Genomic DNA, 24,450 nt, shown 5'->3' with positions numbered 1-24,450 from the left:
AACAACTATTTGAAGTACAGTTGATTTGAAGTACAGTTGGCCATACTTTCAGCCACAAGACAGGTAAAATCAGCGTTCCGCAGTCTGTGATCGCTCCATGAAACATCAGAATGTGATGCAGGAAAAGACTGCAGAATGGTATTTGTAAACAACTGCCCACACAGTCAGTCACTGATATGATGAAGAACAACAAATAGAAGTAGTGGTGAGAGACAAACCTTTCAGAATCTGGCCCTTTTTCGTGTTTGTAAGTGCAAATCTCTGTGACACCGCTGTACAGATGGTCTCATGTCCTTCAACAAAAAATATTGAGGAACACTGGAATTGACACCTCTCAGTTCCTACGACTCTCCCCTATGCAAGGGCTAACTTAAACAGCATATAAGAAAGGCAGTTGTGTCTCTTCTGCACTGCAAATGTAACCCCCTTTAGCAGCAAAAAATGGAGTGAACAAGCCAGGGTGGCTGAAGCCCCTGCCTGAGTAACCCCACTCATGAAGTACCTTGAAGAGGAGCACAGAGACTTTTCCCATTTCATTGAAATACCCATTCCACACAGGCATTGCTGAAGTGATCCCCTGATCCTCCTTACAACCGCTCCTCAAAATCCTTCTTTCACATTCCAGCAAACCTCACAGATACCCCCCAGCAACCAGTGGGCCAACTATTACAAATTGTACGGCCTTGTTTTGCCTCAGCACTTGATCACTCTCTTGTCTTGTACTGCAATCAAACTGTAAAATCTGGGGTGATGACTATCTCCTCCTTTTCCCTGGACCTCTTTAGCCCAACAGGATCAGGCTCATGATAAGGATATTGAGGAGCTAAAGCAAAAGTAGTAAAAAAAAATTGCCGATAGTTAAAATAATGAAGAGTTAAACAAAGGAAGTAATAAGTGCCCATATTTAGCATATTATACATATTTTTAAACAGTTAGTAATGGAAAAGATCACTATAGGAATAATAATTGTTACTATTTTTGTCTTGTGTAGATCTTTAAATCTATGACTCTCTGAGCATGCTAATTAAAGATTTTGCACATATCCGAGTACAACTAATTCCCATCTGGAAGGGATGGGATGTGAGAATGAAGCAATTTATGCCAATAATATCCTCAGCTGACATTATCACTGCAGATCTGGGGTTGAGTTTCCATTTTTAATTATCTAGCAATCTTAGTGTGACATAGATGGATTAAGTACATCCTCATCTACTGTTTGGTACATGGGCCAGTAGTCACCATCAGGTTATGGATGTTTGCAATGGGCAGGTACCAGCAAATCTCTGCTGAAGAGACTTGGTTATTAGCAGAAACACTTGTGTGCCAGTCTGCAGCTGTGGAACTGGGACTCAGCTTCAGACCTGAAGGTGGCAACTTCCTTCTCATTTTACCACTCATTATGTGTGGTAAAATAATTCCTTCCTCCCATTTCTTACTGACGGAATTAAGATTTCAGCTTTTCCTTTGTAGGACTGCAACCTCCTCTTTTGTGCAGTAAGCATCTGAGGTGTCAATATCAACCACAGACTTCTTCCTTGGAGCCAGGCAGCTGCAGCCCCAGAACACAGTCTGCTCAGTAGAAAGCAGCAAGCTTTTAAACTTTCACCATACACTTATTTATTAAAACTTCTGCAGGTGGTTACATGACTTTTCACTTTGCTCTGTGCCCAGGAGGAGGGATAAAGGCAACCACTTTCTCCCCTAGCTGCCCTGTTGACACCAAGGTGAGTGATTCCCATCTCTGTTTCACAGGTCAGCTACCCATTTGCAAAACTTGCAGGGTCCAGCTCTCTTCGCTTTTCACAAACTAACAAATCCCCAGTATTTCTTGGAGCAGCTCTGAGTCAGGTTTGGGTAGGTGCCATGAACCCGTCACAAGGAGCCAGGCAGCCAAGTAGGCAAAAGGCACCGCAGACACATTTAGCTGTATCCTTCAGTAGCTGTTACAGTTGTAATCCCTCTATTGTTCTGCCTGGAGCAGATGGTGAATCAGAGCACATTTGGGCAGGTGGAAAATCTTCCAGCAGCAATGTCGGGAGCTCTGAACTCAGCTCCTTGCTTGTCCTCCCCCCCGCCTGGCTCTGCTGGCCCAGGATGCTGTGTCTGCTCAGATGGCTCCAGACAGAGAAGAGGGCTGGGGGGGAAAAGTGGCAGATGGCAGCTGAAGCTGGATCCAAGCAGGAGGCCTCACCTCCATACAGCAAGCACTGATAGGAGTTGGATTTTTTTTGCAGCTGTGTTTCAGGTGGCTGTATTGAAAAAGTGCCCCTTCACAGAGAATTTTGATTTTAAAAGTCCACAACCTTTTGCTCTTTTCCCCATCTCACCCTGCCTGTGGGCATGAAGGGACAGATCCAGACTTAAATAAAGGTATCTATAAGTGTTAAGCTCAGGTGGCAGGATCTCATGGCTCTGTGTTAACCAGATATAATGTTTCAGCTGTGAGGAATTTTTTTCAAGGGGTGATCCATCTTTATGGCCATGTTTGCTGTGTGAACGTGTCTGTGCAAGATGCGCAATAAAAGTGAGGTAGCTTTTTCTATGGCCTTCCTGAGTTAACAGAAAGCTGGCAAAGCTTTCATAGCCCTTCCCAGGTGCCCTTCTTTTGACCATTCCAACATATTTTGCAAACACTGAATTGGCCAAAATAGCTGCTTTCACATAACCGAAAATTTGTCCACATAGAGTGCTGGGAGGGGATGAGTAAGACCAGTGAGCAGACCTGTAGGAACTGGTATATGCCCCCGCAGTGCTGTTCTCTGTGCAGCTCAGGATACAATAATGCTCTTGTGCAAGTCTGGGGGCATTTAGCAGAGGTGCTTGGTACCTGCTGCTCTTTCTTCTCACTTCTCCTGATTTAAAAAAAAAAAGAGATGGATTGTGCCACCAGGATCGTGCCAAGTCATTGAATAAAGCAAGTATCAGACATTTGTAATTTAATTTTGCAACCTCAAGATTTGGAAAAGCTAATGAGAGACCAATACATGATAGGAAAACTTGCTAGCAGGACAAGAAAATGTGCCAGAGGTATCAGGACAGCTCTAAGACTTAGGTCTTCTCTACTCACATTGGTTAGGCAGCACTAGTCCATAAGCCTGTGTTTGCTGCTCCACCAGAAGTGCTGGTGCCAGTAACTGTAGTCTTGCCATAGGACAGAAGTGTCCCAGCCACTCTGCCATGACATCCCTGAAGCAAAGGAGATCTAGCTATGAAGTTTGCCAGGCTAGGGGAACTGAAACCCAAGCTAATCTGAATCACAGTCACAGAAAAATTTAGATTGGAAAAGACCTCTGAGGTCATTGAGTCCAAATGTTAGTCCAGCTCTGCCAAGTCCACCACTGAACCAGGTTCTCAAGTGCCACATCTACACATCTTTTAAATACCTTCTGGGATGGTGTCTCACCACTTCCCTGGGTAGCCTGATCCAATGCTTGACAACACTTCAGTGAAGAAATGTTTCCTAGAATCCAATCTAAACCTCCTCTGGCATAACTTGAGGCCATTAATTACATTAATAGTAGACAAGGAACAGTCTGTTTCTCCTGGCTTTCATCCTGATGATTAGGACCACTTCAAGCATTTCCTATCTTCTCAATCTATTTTTATCTGGAGGAGGTTTCAAAGAACATGCAGTATCTCAAGGAGAGCAATACTCAAGTAAATTGAACTGTGTGACTTATTCCAAGCAGGAAGTGGTCACGATAAGTTTTGCTAGTTCTCTGCTTACAACTTCAAAAGCAATTTGCCAGCCTAGGGGCCGCCCTGTTAGATGACCTAGGAGAAGATGTGCTGGCAAGGGTCCCTGGCCCATCAGCAGGAGACCGGGCCGGGCCGGGCCGGAGCAACTGGGCTCTATTTGCAAGTTGTGTCCTGCAGCAGTATATGGTTGGTAAATGGTTATCCTCAGTGTCTTTCTTTAGAACTGGGGCTCCATCCCATCATCACCTGTAATGAAAAGAGTTACAGGGAATCCCCTGTCTGATTGCATGGGGTGTGACCTGCTTCCATGGAGGTAACTCTGCACTGCATCAGGTACCCTCTAAAATAACCTCAAGGAAAAGTGCTTTGGTCTATTTTAATATCTGCACTAATTGCTTTTGTCATTTCACAGACATGAGGTGAAATGACAAAGATTTCACTAGAAATTGTGGGGCATTGTCATGCCTGTAACTGAAAAGGAAAACATCTGGGTTTCTCAAGGCAGTTTTCCAGGAAAAAGCCAGGGATCTGCAAAAAGTTTGCTATAATTTAAAATATTAACTAAGCCTCGGAAAAAGTTTGAGGTGGTACTTCCACAACTGCAGTTTTGAGTGAAGACCAAGGAGGATGGCAACACCCCCTCAAGACAGATTCCTTGCAGAGGGGAAGGGGGCAGGGGACCCAAAACAAGCACTGCAGACTGGCAGGGGGTCAGCTTGCAGCACCCAGCACCTGGTGTGTTGGTGAAGGAGTCCTCAGTCCATGCCTGCGGGAGAACAAAAGACGGATAACACTCTTTCAAAGTACCTCTGGAAAACCTGGCAGTGCCCAAAGCACTTACTGTAGCTCTGAAGGGCAGTTGTGTTATTTTCCTTTTTGTCAGGTTATCAAACTGGCTGCCAGATTCTCCATCTTATTTGCAGAAATGGAAAAGCCAGAAATAGTCCCCCCCCAAAAAACTGTCTTACAGCACGTAGATCTACAGTATAGGCTCTTGCATCACCATGGAAATTAAGAAATCTGAAACAGCTTAAATCTCACTCAGAGAGAAAGAAAATATTAAAATGTCACAACATGGCAGGATGAAATCTGTCCTTCCTGGATACCTAGTGAAATAAACAGTTCTGGACCAGGGTCAGACAGAGCAACTAAACTACAATAGGCTCCTATCAGAGGGCTCCACTGGCAGAGAGGACTAATGTTTTGAGTGGTTAAGGTGCATTGAAAATTTCTATCCTGCTCCTTGGAAAAACATGTTAGTTAAACATTAATGCGGTTCCTTTGCCAGTGGCACAGGTCACAGGACGGGGACAAGCAGAGACAAATGACCACAGACTTGTTTCTCTCACCTTTCACAGACCCAGTGTTACATCCTGGTTTTAGGCTTCATAGGTCATATTTATCTTATATACGACATAGTGATTTTAGGAAATAGCATTGCTGGTTAGTCAGCACAGACTAAAGCCTGCTGAAGAATGTGCTGCTGTGCCAATGCCACCACTGCCTTCTTTCTCAGTCTCTCAAATATTTCCTTCTGCCATGCCATTTGGCTGGACACTGATGCTTCTCTGACCCTTCTCTGAGCCAAGTTATTTCATTAAGATGGCAGAAAACTAAGGAAGACTGAATTCCTGCTGGGTCTTTAGCAGGGAACTAGATCCATTCACTAAGGGGTCAGATAGCTGGCAAGGAAAGAATTGTATATTGGGGAAGAGCAGGGTTTGGGAAGGCAAGGGAAACAAGGAGCTGTGGGAGCAGGTAGGTTGTCTTTTCTAATTGCATCCCCATTGCTCACAGTGCAATGGCACCCCGGCAGCAGGGCTGGCCTCAGCCCCTGCTCCATCTTCCAGTGAGCAGGGCAGTGACACAGGCTGCAGGAGCCACTGCAAGATGGGTTTCACTGGACCTCTGACTTGGGGGAAGCTACATGGCAGTCTAGGACAGCAGAGATATGAAATATATGGCCAAGGGAAGGGGAAGCCGAGAAAGAGGCTTTCCCTGGCTCCAGTTGCAGTAGTCCCACATCCTGTTTTGGTTACTGCATTCCCTCCCTATGCTGATTCGCTCCAAATCCTCCTGGGGAAGTGAAAGAATAACCAGAACAACACGTTTGCTACTGAAGGGGACTCAACCTAGAGCTGTACACATGCAGCAGCAAACAGGGTGTCAGAATCTGGCACTGAACATGACAGGCCAGAGATAACGTGGATCAGTGGATCAGCCAAAGACACAAGGTCCCAGCCCCACGGTGTCAGGAAGAGTGTGACACGGGATTTGTGCCGTCCCTAGGCTGGTCACAGGAGATGACAGGTGATCCAGCATAAAGCTTGAGCAGCACAAACAGATGATACTAAAGCTCCTATAAAAAAACCCCAACCCTGCCAGCACAACAGATTAACAGTGAAAACTTGACTCAGCAGCAAGGGTTTGGTGTAAGTCAGCATTTTACATTATGTGGATGCAGTGATTTTGACCTCAGAGCCCTAATGCTGGATTTACTGCACTGTGAAATCATGGGCACAGGAAGGGCAAATGAACCAGTGAGCCCAAAGCAGCCAGTACCTCAGGGATAGCGGCTGGTAGGACTAAGCCTGCAAAAAACTAGATCTGCTGGGTCTGGCAGTGTTCAGAGCTCTCAGCTCTATCGTAAGCACTCATCAGAGCAGATAATGAGCTTGCCAAGTCCAGTGTCTATATGAAAAGTTGGGAAGAAGGAATATGATAAATTATCTTTCCATATCCTGATTGCATCTAATTTGGTAACTGACCATCTGTCTACTTTTTTTTAGTCTCTTTTTAAGTCTGTGATGTGTGCTTGCTTTCAAAATCACTTCCAGATACAAAATTCTTTTAGATAATAATCCCTTTGTAATTCTTTCACATTAGATATTTGGGTGTAAATGGGTATTGGTGAAAGGATTTTTTTTTACCATTGCCTTTTTCATAAACTCTTCTTTTTTGAAGTGTGCCATATTCCAGAATAAGAATGCTCTGCCAGTCCTCTCACCTAAGTAAACCCAGTGCCTACAAAATACACACTGACATCCAAAGTTGCAGTTCCACAAACTCCACTGCACAAAATAAAGGTCCTTTAAACTAGCAGAGAACTGACCCAGCTCTTGGGGTAGTGTGCTTGAAGTGCAGCCTGTAGAAAGGAACTTCATGAGAGAAAGGAACCATGTGAGGAAGATATTGGTGTTGTCCCTGCTCAACAGATTTTTTAAAAATAGCTGAAAGGACTGGAGTGTCAGACCTACACAGTGACAAGGACTGAGTTAATAGAAAAGAATTAAATAAGCTAAACATTAAATCCACATGGAATGCCATGAATTTGAATGTCTAAAAATTGTCTCCTAAGGATTTCTGAAAGACAAATTCCAATACTCTTTAACAGACAGTGAAAATGCTCTGAAGCCGGATCCGGAATGAACGCATTTCTCAAGATGCCTCATCTCCTCTCATGTCCTTTTACTTTCTGGCTCAGCTTCAGATAACATGTAGGAGCCATAATTTCTACAGAACTTATCACAGCAGTATGTTCTGGCTATTATTAAGATGAGGGATCTCAAAAATTTCCATTTTTTAAATAAGAAAGTTAAGATTTTTCTGCATAAAATTATCAATAAGGAAAATATCTTTCTCTGAAACCAGGTCCTGGTTATTCATGTTACCTGGAAGTAGGATAATGAAGATAAAGGATATTTTGAATCACAGGTAGTTCAGAAAGAAATGACAGGGAAAAATAATTTTCAGTTGCATCAAAACCGAAACCTTTCAGAAATGGTTGGTAAATTAAAAGGTTTGAGAAAAATAATTTCAGGATCAATGAAATACTTGATTTGACTAAAATGCATTATTTTTTTCTGCTTTAAGCATTGCCATACAAATGAAACATAGTAGAAAGTAAATTTCAAGGAACTACCAAGTCAGAAAGGTCAAAAGAAATCCATTTCATTTTGAAAAAAACAGAAATGAAACAAACAATTTTCTTAAAAAGAATTTTATTTTTTTCTCTCAATACACAATTATAGCCCAGCATCAAATCACAAAAGCTTGCAGCATTAGTGAAACCTCTCCGAGAAATAATCCCGCATTTGTGCATGTAAGTTGCTTTCCAGGTGGGAAGAGAACAGGAAGGGGGGTGCAAACAGCCATAGGGAGGCAGGAGTTGCAAGTCCTGCTGCCCATCTCCTCTGGTGAGTGTCCTGAGGGGCCCCAGTCTCGGTTTCCTGGCAGGACTCAGAGAAAATGAATCCACCTGAGGCTCCCAGCCTGCACTGTGCACAGATGGAGACATCCTGAGCCAATGGAAGAAAATCAAAACCTCTTGTTCTGAAACAACTTTAATCTGGTAAGAGAGAGACCTCCATATGGATGCTAAAATAAGCAGAAATTTTTACTGACAGCGCAACACATTTAGATTTACTGCATATATGGATTTAAGGAATAGACAACAGAACACTGATTTTTGTGACCCCCTTCCCTGTTTGTGTGTGGCACCTGAGATGCCACCCTGACTCAGAGGAAATTCCAGAGGGAGGAGCCCTCCCCTCTCTCTCCCTCTGGGACAGCTGTTGATGCACCAGCCTCTCACTTCTAAGAGCAAAGGGACTGGGCACCTTGAGTTCATGCTTTGAGTGATTCTGCTGGGAAAACATGAGTATTGCCTTGGTATCGGTAGCCCAGGTGCAGCTCTGTTTTTTACCCTTCAATTTCACCCCAAATTTTCAAATAATTTTCCATCTGATTTTCAATTTATGCTTCAGGTTACATCTTCTTCTTGATCTTCCTAAAAGTTGTATTTGCTGTATTTGCAAAGCCATTATCAAACAGCTGTTTGCTGCTGCTAATACAGAGAAGGGAATAAACATTTCTGCCAAAAACATGAGAGAGATTCCTACTCTTAAGGGCAGGATGTCTCAGCTCTAAAACCTTATCTGCACATGAACTGTACTGCCTTGTAATAGCTTAACCATCTTGAGGTGGAAGTGCTTATTTCTAGGAAGAAGAATCCATCTGCAGAGGCATATTTATATCAATCTGATGGAAAATGGGACTGTAAGGTGTGTGAGGCAAAAGTGAACCCATAAGTATAAAGCCTCATCTTCATATATAACTCAGTGGAAACTTTCCAATTGGAGTATTTTGGCAGTATGTCATTATTTGAAAGGACATATTGCTGCAATGTAGTGTTTGCTTGCTTTCTGCATACACTATGTACTCTATGGATTTAAAAAGAAAAAAGTATTTTGGCATAGGACAAAGCAAAGACACAAAAACTATAAAGCACAGCACAGAAACTCTGATAGCAATCACCCCGCACAGTAGGGGGCTCGTATTCAGCTAAACCAGTCTTCTGGTACAGCAGGTTCTGGCTAGTGAGACTCCATTGTCATTTACAAGCAAGCATATTTAAGTGGTTAGGATATCTCCATTCCATTTTGTTCTGATTTGGCTGGTCTCCCTGTACTCATTCTCTCTGAGCACACTTAAGGGACCAACCCCTTCATTTGCATATTCAGTTGCACAATAATTTTTTCATCAGGTCACTCTTCTGTGAGTTGCCATTTGCCAAGTACTGCATTTGGAAGCATTTGCTGGTCTCAGGAGAGGTGATGCTTCACTTGTCTTGGGAAGAAGAAGACAGGAGTCGTCACAGGCAGGAAAAGCTGGGCTACATGAAAAATGCATTAGCATAAGTAAGATAAAAATTTAAGGCGCGGAAATTGCAAAATACATCTGCGTGAATTCTGGCATTAAGGGAACCCTGGAAACCACAAAGAAAATAACTGCCATTAGCCTGGGAATGACAGCGAAACAGGTTTAAACTAAACTACATGATGTCGTGATTAGGATGCAGTGAGGAGATGTTCAATCTTTGGGGTGTACGCACACAGAACATCTGAGGGTTATCAGCAGTTTGCCACTGCCAGAAGGGGCAGCCTGGCTGTTCTCCACTGGACTTAGCATTGCCCCATCTCTGGCTCTCAGATAAGAACCTGTGAACCAATTCTCACCTGGCAGAAACTGCTCACCTTTTACTTTTGGTAAGGTTATTTTTGGCGAGGATAAGAAGTTTCAGCTGATGCTTCATTCCAGTACTTGGAAGAGATTGAGGTCTCTCATCCAGTGTGAGCAGGACAGAACACAGTTTGCAGCACCTGGGAGCTCATGTACTTTAACTGTTCTCTGGTTGTATAACTCTAAGAAGTCTGTTCCTGGACTGTAAGAGTCCATCATCTTTTTCCAGGATTCATAATGCTGCAGTATCTTTTTCTCTGTGTAAAGGTTCTGAGTTTAGATGAAAAACCAGTTTGTTTGGGGGCATAGGATTGCTCAAATGGACTTAGGATTGCTCAAAGTTTGTCTTTTTTCTCCCCTCCCAGTTCCTGTGAATTTACAGCATCGTTTCTCATCACGTCAACAAACCAGCCTCAAATACCCAGGGTTTGTCCCTACCAAGGAAGCCCAAAAAGATAAATAATGTGAAGACAGCTGAAAGTGTCATTCAGATGCAACCACGTAACTGTGGGTTACTGCTGGCATAATTCCTTTTTTTTTTCTGTGTAAGTGGTCTGGTTTTGAGCTGGTTTCAGTACACAGCCTATTCCTAAGAACACTACAACACCAGTTGCAGTTCCTGCCTCTCATGCAGCTATCCCAACTTGACAGTCACTGCTGCTGAACAGCAGCAGAACTGAACTGCTGAGGAATGTGGATGGGAAGGGACTTTCTGGAGTCCAAGCAAAGCTTGTAAGGAGAACAGCTTAAACTGCAAATGTATTTGGGAGGTTGAGAGCTGTAGAAAAGATTAATTTGAGACTTTTAGAACCGGAAAGGAGATTTAACCACATATCTTTCATTAAATAGTATGAGGAAATCCCCATGTCCAGCCTGGAAAATTTTGATATAAATTATTTAATTGCAGAATAGCAGTGTCTTCCTGAGCAGTACAAGCCCCAGCTCAGACCCTTTATAAGTACTCACAGAATATAATGTCAGAGAACAGACACAGAAAAACTGTTACACACACAAAAGTGCTGAAAATTGAATACTTTCCATGATGATGAAAACCTCCCAAAAACCATCAAGTTCTTAAATTCAAGCTGGCATTTAGGGGCTACAACAATCTAGAAACCTTGGCAGGAAAAGGAGCCTTGACCGAAGGTTACTGTTATTATTCTTTTTCTAGTAAAGCAGGAGACAGTTGTGCTAGAGTTTAACCCAATTATTTTAAAGGGAGCTGTTATTATGTTGTTTTCTTAACAACTACTGACTACTTCTGGTTTCATTTTTTTTTGTCAAACCCACAAAAATTTGTTAAGGAGGACTTGGTTCTTAGTTCAGTACAAATTTCCATTGCTTGCTTTCTGGCCATTGTTTCTTTTAAATCTTACATGAGCAGAGGTAGCTCGATGGGTTTGGAGCATAAATTCTCATTCTTTGACAATCCAAGCATGGGAGAACTGCAGCTTGATATAACACTCAGAGTAAAAACTAGGGAGGTGTTAGGTTTCTTCTTAAGTCATCTCTTCTGTTTGTCAATGTTCCTTTTTTTTTTTTTTCCCCTCCACATTAATGACTGCTGAATAGTTTGCAAAGAATGCTGCAGATGACCAGTCTTGTGTGCTGCAAAGTGTTATATTCCTCTGCCCCTGGAAGCTCCCTGGTGTGAACACCATTACCTATTTGTACAGAGAGCCTAACAGGTTACACTGTAATGTGAGGTGAGGAAACAAATCTGTAGAACACTTAGAAGAGGAAAAACGAATGGATCTGAAAAGAGATCCAATGAGAATTATTGCAGAGGTACATGGTAAATTACTTTAATTTAGCTAGTCATACAAGATCCATCAGCCTGTTGCCCCCCCTGAAAGAACAGACTCTATATCCTTGCCTGCGATCTTCCCAATACCTTTTGAGGAAATGAGTACAAAGTCCCTTTGAGAAAACAAGTAAGAACCAACTCCTTTTGTAGCTTTTGGTTTTGAAATATTTCCCACTGTCCAAATCAAAAAGTTCTTTCATAAAATCCTTGTTCATCTGGTTTTGACCCTGAGGTGGAACTAAACTCCCCAAGCACCAAAGTCCTCAGGGAGACCATAATTCATGCCAATGGCAGCTCAGCTTTCAGTTGTGGTAGCAGGCTAAAGGACGTTACCCTCCACGGTCCCTTGTAAGAGGCCGTAGGTGCATATATCTGGGAGTGGGATGGGGATGGAACAGGGGGAATCAATGTCTTTCCTGTGTAAGCCCAGGTGGGTCTGCACAGGTGTAACATCAAACCACAGTACAGGATCAAGAATCGTGCATAAACTCACCTCCAGCTGCTGGTTTACTACTTCAGAGCTTCTCTGATGGCCAGGATTCCAAAATATCAAACTTGCTTATTGACTATTTTAGCATTTCCCAAACGAGGAAACGCTTTCTATCCTGGAGAAGCAGTTCTTAAGCTTTGGGGCACAGAGCATTCTGTGGCAGAGCTCGGAGAAGCAGCTGGTTATTCACACAGTGGTAACAGGGCTTGTACATTAATGCAGCTCTTCTGAAGCTAATTACCAGAACATAGTGAAAGAAATAAAAGTTGGACGCAGTAACTTTTTGAACTTACTCTGTAATATGTGGACTAACAATTGGTCTGCAAGGCCATAATGTGCTGTGATACGGTTTGTGGTATGCAAATCATGGCTCTCTATTGCATAACTACCATAACAATTTATGTTGGCTTAAAAGCACTTATCCTCAGAAAGTCCTTATTCCCTCCTTTGACTTTAGAAAGATTAAAAAGAGTAACTGACACAGTAATTTAACTTCTTGATAACGGTATCAGTCCTGTAGATCCTGCTCAGTCAAGACGCTGATACTGCTGCTGCTAAGATAGAAGTTTTCTGATAGACACCTGCCCCAAATTTATTCCTGCACTTGACATGAACAAAGTGTAGCTAAGGTCAAACATAAGGAAGTTCTAGTTAATCATAGTTCTGGAGTGAAGTAGAAGCAATGGACGTAAATTAGTGTAATACAGAGCAATTCTCAGGAAAAAAAAAAAACCCTAAGATTTTATTATTATCTCCCTGTGAGACTGCAATTTGCACTATAATTCCATCAGCTGTCTTTTCTGCTTCTGTGCATAATCAGATATAACATCATATGTCATTAAAGAAACAATTATTCTAACAACAGACTAATAAATGCCTTCTGTTAGATGCAGAGTTTAGCCAGCAAACATAAATAGACCTTTTGCATCAATACCAGTGAGGACTAACAGTGACATTTCTATGTCACCCACTCATTTGTGAATTGCCACATTGTCACTGCAAGCCACAGGGTGGAGAGAAAAAAAAAAGGAGACAACCAGCAAATGCAAAGTTATCATTCGTGGGAGTGAAGAAACTGTGACTATTTAAAGATGTTAGTCAAAAACTCTAAAATTAGGAAATATTTGAATCCCACATAAATTCCATATTTAAGATTGTAGGATTGAACATTTAATGAGAATTTGGCAAAACAGATTTTTTTTTTTTTTTTTTGGGTACAGCACTTCTTATTCACGGTCTTCCTGTGTTAACTTGGACAACTCATACAGTATTTATGTGCCTCATATTTTTTCAGGCTTTTAATTTTTGGGTATATTTTAGGCAGTGTTTCCCATTCTTATTGGAAGCAGTTTAGTAGTGTCTGCAGAGAATCTACAGATGCTCTGTATGGGTAGGGAGATTCTGCTGCTCTGATGAAACATGGCAACCTGAAGATCCTATAATAACAAATGGCTTATTTTTCTTCACACTCCACAAATCAATAAAACAGATTACAGGGAGCATCGGGGTTAATTTGATTCTTAACTGGTGGATAGTTAAAATTACACTGCAATATTAGACAAAATTTCAAAAACCAATTTTTCAACAGATGTATTTTTTTAGCAATTAGTTTCTTAGACACACAGTAGGTTTTCTGTAGCACTCATCATTACGGCAGTTAGCTATCCATGCCAGGATATAAAGGCAAGTTGTCAGCTAAAGCCTTGCAGACAGTCTTGCAGTCACACACTGATTTCCAGATACATTCATTGACTAGGCTGGGTTTAAGTTCTTTCCTAAAAATATTTTATCAGTTAAGCCTGAATGCAATTGTGTTCTTTAAACTAGGTTTCAAGGATAAAGACTTGAAGATTTAATGATATCGCTTTATTTGGATTTTTTTTTATTATCATATGTTCTAGAAGATTTTGAAATGAGTTGACTGGCTCCCAGGAAAGTCATAGTGAGGTGCTAGGTGTCTTGGGGTTATGTAACCAAAAAGTGTTTATTCTATTCCATCTGCTGAACCTGGTCGGGGAGTGTAACTCCAGGGGAAGTATCTCTTCTAATCTCTTGTAACTCCAGGAGGGACAGGGCAGCTGCCTTCTGATAATGGGCCAGCTGTTAAAACCCAGTGGGGCAGTGTTCCCTATATCTTTCCACCCTCTGGGGGATATCTTTTGGTAATGGGCCATCAAGGCTCACCAATGACATGACACATTACATCATCCTGTTGTGAGATGCTCCACCCAATGGGGGGAGCCAAACCATTCTCAAACTGAGATGTATGGACACCAGATTCTGTTTTTCCACTGGATTCCTGAAGGAAGATTGGACCCACCAGTAAGGGTCTTACTGGACCCTTTTTCTACAGGACCATCTCTACTCCAACAGAACTATACCTGCCACTCCAGGAGGGCTTCCTTTGGACTGCTTCCAACACCCTGACCAACAGGGCATTAGGTTGTATTTCCCTGTTGCTTCATTCAATCTCAAGTGAAATAAGCAGGCAAAACTTTCCTAAGCCCACTAAGGACCATAAAAAAAAAGCCACACTGGCACCATTGGCAACAAGAACTTCGCAGCTTATGGCAACAGTTCCTTTCGAAAAAGAACACTGGTGAAAAAGCAGTATTCTAAGAGTAGGTAATTCTTCATTACTGACCCACTACTCTAACAGGTCAGATGGATTTAAACCAGAAAAGGTCCCCTGAAGAGCACTAGTGTGGAGTGTGGAATATTAAAATCATTCAATGGTTACAAAGACAGGAGCTGTTGCCCTGTACTGCTTTCTCACTGTGTGTATTGGCATGTTAGAGATGGGTTGCTTTTTTTTTTTTTCTTTTTTTCCCCCCATTGTGTTTACAACAGGCATTTCAGCTTGAAGGGTGTGTAGGAAAGTGGACTTGCAAAATGTTAGTCATCTGTAAAGTTAGTATTCTACTTTCAACAGGATGTGAGGCAAAGTTTTCCAGGATTCAGATTCAGTTACACAGGAACCAAAAGGGGCACATCTCTAAGAGGATGATGTGGGCATTCCAGCTAGTCACATATCCCATTAAGGACCCATTGTAAAAGATCCTACTTTTGACATGGTTAATGAAATAATAATTGGAAATCCTGTGAACTATGTGCAGTGTTTCTTATTCAAAGCAGAGTATAATTCACAGTGTTGACTTTAAGGTACACAACACTAAAACCTGAAGGAGGAAGTGTGGTCTTTTTCCACATTTGCCCACCAACTTTAAGTTTTGCCTCTGTTAAAACTACGTGTGTGGAGACTTTTATCACAAAACAATTTTTGTTCTTTCCACTCGTAAAATTTCAAGTGGAAAGGAAAGCTTATGTTTAGTTTTTGCACGTAATTCTTAATAAAGAAAATTCTTTACTTTAAGCATCCTCATTTTCTGAGCTTTATAGCTCTATTAATCAACATTTATAGAATTCAAGCCACTAAAAAATAGAGAGAGAGAGAAAAAAAGGGATGTATGGGAAGTAGCTAGGAAAGAAGAGGATAAGTTCAGAAGAGCTCTGCGCTTTGCCAAGTACCATCAGCAGAGTTTTTCATAGCAGGACTTTGCTACTAGTGGAAAACCAGTTGTTTTGTTTTTAGCCAAGGTTCAAGTCTAGAAGGAATCACACTTTAAAATTTTCTGATTTGTTATCTGTTCTGAGCTAAATTGTAAACTTTGTAATTACATAAAAAATAACAACTGCTATTCTGTATAACTGATATATCAGAGAAAAAAAAAGCAGTCCTTCAGTGCATACAGCAGAAGTCTCTGCTCAATGTTTGTCTGCTTGCAAACATTGCTTCAGATAAATTTACTCCAGATCCAGGAAAAGGTTTGGGTTCTCATTTTGTTTAAGCTCCAGAAATGTAAACACTCGATAAAGGCCACTACCACATTTCTCTTGCATACACAAGTTCAGGAACTGCCCAGCACTTTAGTTATCCCAGAAACAAAAATTTGGCTACAAGGAAGTTGAGATTACTGCAGGAACTTGAAGCAGACTTTCAGAGTTGAGAAAATTTCTCGTTAATACCCAAAGGCCTAATTTTGCCTAGTGTGCTGACAGCTGTCAGTGACCTACTATACAGCCCTTAAAAGACATACTGGGCATGTAGTACTGCAAGCTCTTACCCATGATACAACTAACTAATTTTGCAAAGAACAAACATCCTTAATGAGATATCTTCAGGTACAATGATGTATCCTATGAACAGATATAAAAATCTTGCATCAACTCTTCAGTTTCCTGTAGTTACTGTTCGGTGTTGATCCAATTGATTTCTATCAGTAGCCAGAGATTAATAACAGACTGTCAGTTAGCTATGTCAGCTATATGAGGTACTAGGCACCATTTAACACCAAAAAGTCTTCTCAGCCCTCCAGTTTCACCCATAGTTCAGTTCATGTCATTTATTCACACGTGAAAGTGTAATACCTGTGTAAATGTCACCGGCAGATAAAATGATGCAGCATCTCTGCTTCCATCCCCATCCAAGGAAGAACTGCCAGCAGCTTCAAAAGGCCTCAGACTTACCAGTGCTGGAGGCCACAAGGTGCAGCTGTAGACTGCAGGGGTGACAGCTACAATACCCACAGTCTGTTTCATCCAGCCCAGCTGTGACAGAAGGGGATGTTTCAAGATGCAGAAGACAAGTGTGAGGTTGGTAGCTAATGGTCCTGCTGTGGGAAGCAACTGAACCAGCAGGACTTACCTGCATTCCTCTAATTAAACTGTCCCAAACTGTCAGTCATTCCCATAAGATATACCTATAGTAAGATACTGTGTCACAGGTAACTAGGAAAAGAAACAGGAAATATAGATGTCCTTATTTTTCAAGTGTAACAAACATGTTTTTTTGGTACTTGGATGTTTTATATTGTGCAAGTGTATGTTCAGTGAACAGCGACATCTTTACAGTCTGCACAGTTAATTTTGTCTTTCTGTATTTAAAGCACTAAAAGGGACAGCACCTCTTCAGCATGAAATGTCCCAAGGGATTTCTCTGCCTCAACATACATTGCAGACATACTTTATCTCTTTTTAAAAGGAGCCCCCCCACCCTGCCTCCACTTCCAGAAGAGTCAACCGCTCCACCCAAACAACCATTACCCCACCCAGCTTTAAAAAGAGACGTCTGTTGTTTATGCCCACCCTACTACCAGTTTCTCAGGCACTCTAAAGGAACTGCAAAGTGAAATAAATGGGAGAGCTCAACAGCCAGCCAGAAAAAGTGAAAGGCTTCTGGCTTCAGCAGAGAAGTACTGAGGAAATGCCCAGATACAGCCCACATGACTGAATTATTGCGGTAGCTAGTAGCATTTCAGATTAGATTTACAAAATCTCTTTTCATGGACAAGGGTTGATGCAAGGATACATTCTACAGGCCTTCTGCTTTAGACTGATAGCAGTCAGCTTCAATCACTGACCTGCACTGATGCAGAGCCATGCATGGACACGGATCTGTTCAGTTCTGTCACTCTTGCCAGTCCCACTGTGGGTTTGCCAAATGCCTCTTAATGAAACAAGGGCAGGTTAAAATCGATTAAAGTGACCCAGGGGAGGGGAGACTTTACAGCTGTCTATGCAGAAGGGCAGGTGCACCTAAATACACTACAATGGTTCATTTAGCATGCTGGTCTAGCTGAGAGAGCACTGAATGCTTTTGCACCTTGACCTGAGTATTACCTGCTCTAAGGGCATCTCATGTGCCACTAGCAGCTTCACTCCTTGTAAAACTCTCAGAATATGGTTCCTTCAAGGTTTTACCACAGGAGATGAACTCCCTAACTTGTAACACAGTTTTATTAAACGCAGACATAAAACCTGGTAAGTTGGCTCAGTTTTTCCAGTAACGAGTGCACATTAGGACACATCAACACTCAATTTGGCCGAACTGAAAAATCATTGAAGCTAAATTATGGAACAGCTGTAAAACGTTTCATTATAACAAAACTAGGAATTCAAAATCATGTTTCATTTTTTCTGTTGAACTGTTCACAGTTTAGCACAAACTAAAAAGCTAGCCCCTTTCCTAGTACCTTCTATTAATCTCAGACTTCTTCCTTTGCACACTCAGATGCGGACATGAAAAAATGAAAGTATGCACCTTTTTTTTTTCTTCAATGCCAACAAGGAAACAAAATGCATAACTCAAATACTTTTTTCTGGATGAAGTCTCTGAAGTTTAGCCTCCTGCCTTCAGGTTCATATGCATTCCATATAACTCAAGATGTATTAATTCAAGGTGTATTAATCTCCTTAGCCCTCCTTTCTAGCTAATGGAAAAATAAGTTAGCAATGCAATGCTGAATAGCTTCTCTTTCAGTGAGAAGCCTGAAGTTGGGCTATTCTATGTACCAGGACTGTGCTGCAACAGCTGTAGCTACACTGAACACAAGAGCTGTTTGTGCTTTTGCAAACAGTACTAGTCATACAAAGAAATGTTGGTAAGAGGGCCAACTAAAATACTTAGCATCAGACATTGATTTATGATAAGAGCTCTCAGCAAACCATCTCCGTCAACTATTACTCTGTAAGAGAAGGGATGTATGTTTAGATACAATTTTCCAAAGAACTCTGAAGTCAAGCCATCGCATGATCAGCAAGCCCCACGGAGACTGCTCTTCTACCAAGTCCTCCACTTCCCCCACAATCTCAGCTGCTTTCTCATGCCTTCGCTCTCTCCTAAGTTTCTAAGAACACTTCCTCCTCCCTTGTTCTCTCACTTGTGTCACCATACTACTGATCTAGGGTTGCCTGGCTTGGAGCTGCATGCATCCTGATCCACCAGCGTGGTAGGAGCTGACACTTTTTTCAGTTTAAGCATAAATCTGTATGTCTGTTAGGAGCTAGTGGCCACATGAGGTTTTAACATATCTTCTGGTAAGGCACCAGCTTCAAAGAATTTTTAGATACACCAAAATCCCACAGTCTAGCTTGGTGATGAAACTTCCCTTTACAGTAGCCACCAGCTGTAGTTAAGACACATTACAAAATACCTTAATCCTAAACCCTTTTAAATTAGGTGTTGACCTTTACACAGTGACTAAAACTGGTATTAGTCTTTCCAGAGTCAGAGATATTAAGCTCACAGAAGTAAGGTCAGGATGCTATTTTAAGTTAAGCAATGCCACTCTCCCAGGCCCTTATTTAGACATATTTGTCTACAACAAAAAATGTTGTGTCTTCATTTACTTTGACATGAGTTATTAGAAAGTAGCTGCCAAAGAAAAATGTTACTGTCTTGCAAACAACTCTACTGTATTTTTGCCATGTCTTACTGCTTGGGTGCTAGACAGCATCAAACATCCTAAAAATTAAATAACAGATAATTAAATAAGAGGAGATTAAAAAAAAAAAAACCAACACAAATCAGTAGATCGTTTTAACAGTCAATATGCACCTAAGTATATAGCATACAGGAGCCAATTCAGAGCATTCATGAGCTCTCTTTATTTCATAAAACTAAAGCTTACAGATTCTTAACTCATAACCATTCAGAGAGACGACCACAAAAAGTGTATTAATAAAACCCAACAGGCTTCCAGGCCTCTAAAATTTTTTAACATAAAGTACAAAAAAAAAGATACCACATTACATTACAGTCTTGCTGCCTTACACACCATCATAAAAAGTGAACAAACACATTCAGTAACTTCAGGTGTACCATTAAAAAGATACCAGTAAGTGCTCCAGTTTTCTGTACCATACAACTTTATTTCAGTCACATCCTTCTAGGCAATGCATCCAAAATATTTGACTCAAGCACACCTGCAGACTGCAAATATACTTAAATAGGGCATCAAGACTTCCCTATCTTAAAAAAACCCCATTAAGTTCTAGCTCATGTTATAAAAAGTAACCATGTGGAATGTGACAAGTCATAATGTGAAATCAAAGTGCTTTATTCCCATAGCGCAGACAGATACGAGTGGTTATCCAGCCATTCTTTAGTATATCTCAAACACCAAAAGAGATATTTGCTCTGTTGCACCCCAACTTGCAAAGACCTTTGGACCATTATGGTGAAATTTCATTAACTGACAGCTAAACAGTGTCAGTGGATCAGTAATTTCACTTTGATACTTCAAATAATGAGTTATAAATGAGGCATCTTTTCATAATTTTTCAAGTTCCTTATTAATTTGCAAATTTCTACTGTATTACATAACATTATATTCCAGTTAGTCTCTTAAAATCCAAGCTATGCTCTATTTGAAACCCTCAAATTATTTCCCTAGAACCCAATAGCTGTCTAAGATTCAGTATTTTTGTGCAATTTTTTGCTCCTTGCATGTGAAGAGAGAAACACTTCACCCAACAGCATGTATGAAAGAACTATAAACTCTCAAAGCAGAAAACAACTTTAATAAGGTTTGGACATCAGAAGCTGCATGGAATATGTGATCAATTTAGATGTGCCCATACCAAAGAATACTCATGTTTTAAGTGTTCAGTCAGAAAACTTCCTTCCTACAGAAGTCTAGAAACCTATTTATCTTGCAGAGAAAAGTTTAAGACTTAGGTATTTATCTTTTCTGTTACAACAGAATTAGCTCTACATCATAACATGTATGATTAATCCCCCCCGTTTCAGACACCCCACTGTACAGGTGTACAGTTTAAATAGGAAGGACTGAGGGGAAATTTCTGGTCCCGTCCCACAGACAAAAAACAAAGTGCTTTGCAAGACTGATTTTATCCACTGCATTTGTGGCAACCAACCCAAAATGAAGGCACATGAAATCTCTAACATTATAGCTTATAAACTGTAAACTAAAGCTGAACCTCTCTAAAATTTCTAGTCTTTTTGCACAGAAGTAATGACCAGCACCTATGCAGAGGTTCTATATTATTTTTAATGCAGCTTTTTCCAGAAACAGTTAAGTGTCACTTGCATGCCTGTGCAAACACGGTCATTTATTAGGTTTTGACACGTGAAGTGCAGAAACTGGCTGTTTATCTGCATGGAAAGTCTGATGCCAATGCATCAGTAGCACTTCCTTCCCGTCGCTACAAGAAACATAAGTCACTAGCAACAGCCACAGACAGCTAGCTGTTACCTCAAAAGTGAACACTCCCAGCAGCAGTTTTCCTGTGAGGTGTTCTACAGCTTCTGGCATGCATTTAATCAGCATCTCAAATTTGGATCTTAACATGTCAAAGCCTATCTACTTTTGGTTAGTTACAGGCCAGGCATGCACATGCATCTTAAGGAAGCCAACTCAAAACATGCTTTGACAGATGCTGCATTGAAACTGGCCATACTTTAACAACTAAACACAGATGAGCTGCTACACTCAGTAGCATTCAGGATCCAGGGTCAGCTCAATACCTCAGCTCTTAAGGAAAGCTGAATATGGATATAAATCTGCCTCCTAGATTTCACTGGAACTGCTACCTTTAAAGCAGAGAAACAAGATTCAAGGTTTCCGAAAGCTTTAGCAGATGGATAGGCTCGTCAATCAGATTAAGACTTACTAGGTTGTCAAACAACAGTTCAAACCCTTGGCTATCACTTTTCTAGAAATATAGGTTTAAAAGAACTCAAACACCACTGCCACCACTTAACTAGAATATGTAACTGTGCTGCTTCATTCAGAATGATAAACAGGGAGAGAGTTTTGGAGTTCTACTTTTTCATCCTCTACGTGAATTCGCACACCTTCCTTGTTTTTTTTTCTTCCCCTCTTTTACTTTTTTCTCTATTTCTGCACAGTGTCAGTTGAAGGGATTGACACACAAGTTACTAGCAAACACAGACATGTAGCTGTCACATTACAGAGCCATATTAGAGTTTCATGAAGATTTCATGCAATGATGTCTGTGCTCTTTTATTCTAAAAGAGAACGACTTCCACAGGTAACACATTATAACACAATATTCTGATTTTAAATGCAGTGAGTTACACAAAGAACATTAACAAGGATTGACCAGACTTAATAACTGGAACTGCGCTAGGTCTGGCACTTGAGAATTCACAGTGATTAAAATAAAATTGCTTTGCCTAAGACAAAACATAAGATACCAAATATATATAAAACCTCTTTGCTTCTATTATCTTGTATTAGTATTCCAACAGCGGTAAGCAAGCTCAGTAGTACCTCAGACAGCAAAGACTTCTGCACAGGTTAACTTTATTCATTGCTTGCAGTGCAATGGATTCTATTTTTTTTAAAATAATATATTCATGATGTCAAATCAATCAATTTTCAATGCATAAAGTCAACACAGGCTCAACTCTTTGATGGATTGAAGCTTGGATTCTGACAGGAAACCATTCTCTACCATCTCATTTTGTGTACCCAACTCCACACTGTGCCAGGTGGTATTGCTGTTAAAGAGAAACTTAAGGTATACTTGTATATTACTGAGGTGTTCTTCTGACATAAAAAGTTGTCTGCTGATAGTTCATAGTACCAGTTGATAATGTAAGGTTAAAGCATCTGCACTTTTCTTTCCCTCACTCGCTTCACTAATCCTAGTAGATCCACTAACACAGGTTTACGACCCCAAAGCCTGCTTTTAGAGAGAAAGGAGCACAGCTTTTAAACACCCCAGCGTTTCTCAACCCACCCACTGCCTCCCATTTCAGCACTGAGGGCCCGGCTGAAGCAGCTGCTCCCAGAGCCCTGTTCACCAGCCGGGCTCACCGACCACACTAAACTGGGAGTTAAAGCAAGATACTCAGGACCCTTCTGGCCAGAGTCCATGAGTGTAGATGAGCACCCACTCGTACCTGCCTCACCTTCTGTGCTACACCTGAGGGCACTTTGGTCCGTGCATCCACCTCCCAGACCTCCTGCTCCCTGGCCTTATCCAAACACGTTGGACTTCGGCCTGAGCTTGAATGATGATTTCAGGGATTTCTCCTCGTGCTCTTCCTCCTCAGTGTCACCACGAAAGGAGGGCGTGTTGTGGATGATCTGAGTCCTGAAGCGGATCTTATTAAGCCGAGGCTTCATCCGTCCGCTGCCAGAGGCTTTCCTGGTCATCTCCTTGCTTTTGCCTGGCACCGCTGCCCCATCGGTACCTTCAGCTTCCTCCCCAGTGCCGTGATGGTGGTGGGAGAGCCGGTAGTTCATGAGATTAGATGGCAACACCTTGGAGAGCCTCCAACGCCCGCTCCCATTGCCAGCATTCCCTTCCTCCTCCTCCTCCTCCTCCTGGGCCCCCACGAGGTTCCGCATGTCCCCCGAGGTGCCCTGGTGCAGGTACTGCGCAGCCTTGCGCCCGCTGTAGTCGCGGATGTCCACGTCGGCGTCGTAGGCTCCCACCAGCAGCTTCACGACCTCGGCGTGGCCGTGCATGGCGGCGATGTGCAGCGCCGTGTGCCCGCCGCTGGTGCGGGCGTTGATGTCCACGGGCAGCCCGTGCCGCTGGGCGAAGTTGACCAGCGTGGCCAGCAGCTCCTGCCGCCCGTGCTTGGCGGCCCAGTGCAGCACCGTGAAGCCGGTGATGAAGTCCCGCTTGCAGAGCAGCGCCGGCTCGCAACTCAGCAGCCCCTCCAGACTCTCCCACCGCCCGTCCGAGGCTGACAGCATCCAGGCGTGCTCCAGGGGGTCCAGTGCCACGGAGCCGGTGGTACTCCCCTCCTCCTCGGCGGAGGACGAGGCCACCGAGGCGCTGTCCGAGTCGCGGCCGCGGCCCCCGCCAGGGAGGGCGCCGCGCTTCAGCTGGGGGGAGCTGCCCCGCGCCGCCTCCCGCAGGCTCCGGCGGCCACCGCCCTGCGCCGCCGCCCCGGGGGCTCCCTCCGCCGCCCCCGCCTCGTCTGCCGCCGGGGGCCGCCCCGGGCCCGCCGCTATCGCGGTCTCCTCGCTGCTGCCGCCGCCTTCACCGCGCCTGGGCGGCGGCCCCCGCCGGGAGCCCCTCCGCTGGCCTCCAGCCACCGCCGGGCTCGGCCGGGGCGGCTCGCCCTTCTGCCCCGGGGGCTGCGGGCGGCTGCCGGCATCCTCGCCTGTTGCCGGCGGCGTCTCCTCAGCGCCCGCCCGTGGCGAGGGCGGCGGGCTCGGCTGCTTCGCGCTGTTCTCCGCCGCCGGCTCCTGCTCCCCGGTGGTCAAGGGGGCGGCGGCGAGGGGCTCGGGGGCGCAGTACCGGCGGCGGAGGTGCACGTACTTGACGCCGGTGCCGGGCTCCTGGCGCACGGTGGCCACTGCGTTGACCAGCTCCTTGAAGCGGTGCCGGGCGGCGGCGCGGCGGGAGGGCTCCGCGGGGTTCAGCCAGTCCCGGAAATGCTCCAGCAGCTCCGCGTTGCGCGCCCGCCCGCCCCGCGCCGCTAGGAACCGCACCACCGAGTCCTGCTGCAGCTCCTCCGGCTCCGCCATCGCCGCCGCTACCCCATCGCGCCGCCGGCGCTCCTCCTGCTGCTACTGCCGCTGCTGGTGATGGTGGTGGGAGTGGTGGTGCGGGCGCGGTAGAGCCGCCGCCGCCGAGCCCCTCC

The 24,450-nt window shown here is 43.3% G+C and overlaps 1 protein-coding gene across 2 annotated transcripts; it reads right to left on the bottom strand.

Annotated features, from left to right (window-relative positions):
- Window positions 1-7,715: 7,715 nt before the first annotated feature.
- On the bottom strand, window positions 7,716-24,419 carry SOWAHC (sosondowah ankyrin repeat domain family member C). Of its 2 annotated transcripts, XR_010719472.1 has the most exons (2): window positions 22,759-24,419; window positions 7,716-9,373 (listed from the first exon to the last, which is right to left on the bottom strand). XR_010719472.1 is itself a non-coding variant. In XM_066176702.1 (1 exon), the coding sequence occupies exon 1, from the start codon at window positions 24,332-24,334 to the stop codon at window positions 22,826-22,828; it is 1,509 nt and encodes a 502-aa protein (XP_066032799.1). In that variant the 5' UTR covers window positions 24,335-24,419; the 3' UTR covers window positions 19,440-22,825. The 2 variants fall into 2 exon arrangements, 1 of the variants encoding a protein (XP_066032799.1); XM_066176702.1 differs by lacking the exon at window positions 7,716-9,373 and having other exon boundaries at window positions 19,440-24,419.
- Window positions 24,420-24,450: the final 31 nt, after the last annotated feature.

This window comes from Chamaea fasciata, unplaced genomic scaffold (genome assembly GCF_029207755.1).
Source record: "Chamaea fasciata isolate MVZ Bird 193981 ecotype frontalis unplaced genomic scaffold, bChaFas1.0.hap1 SCAF_2, whole genome shotgun sequence".
Taxonomy (NCBI): Eukaryota; Metazoa; Chordata; class Aves; order Passeriformes; family Sylviidae; genus Chamaea; species Chamaea fasciata.
Note: the sequence above shows the minus strand (reverse complement) of the source record. Positions and strands in the feature narration are given on the sequence as shown.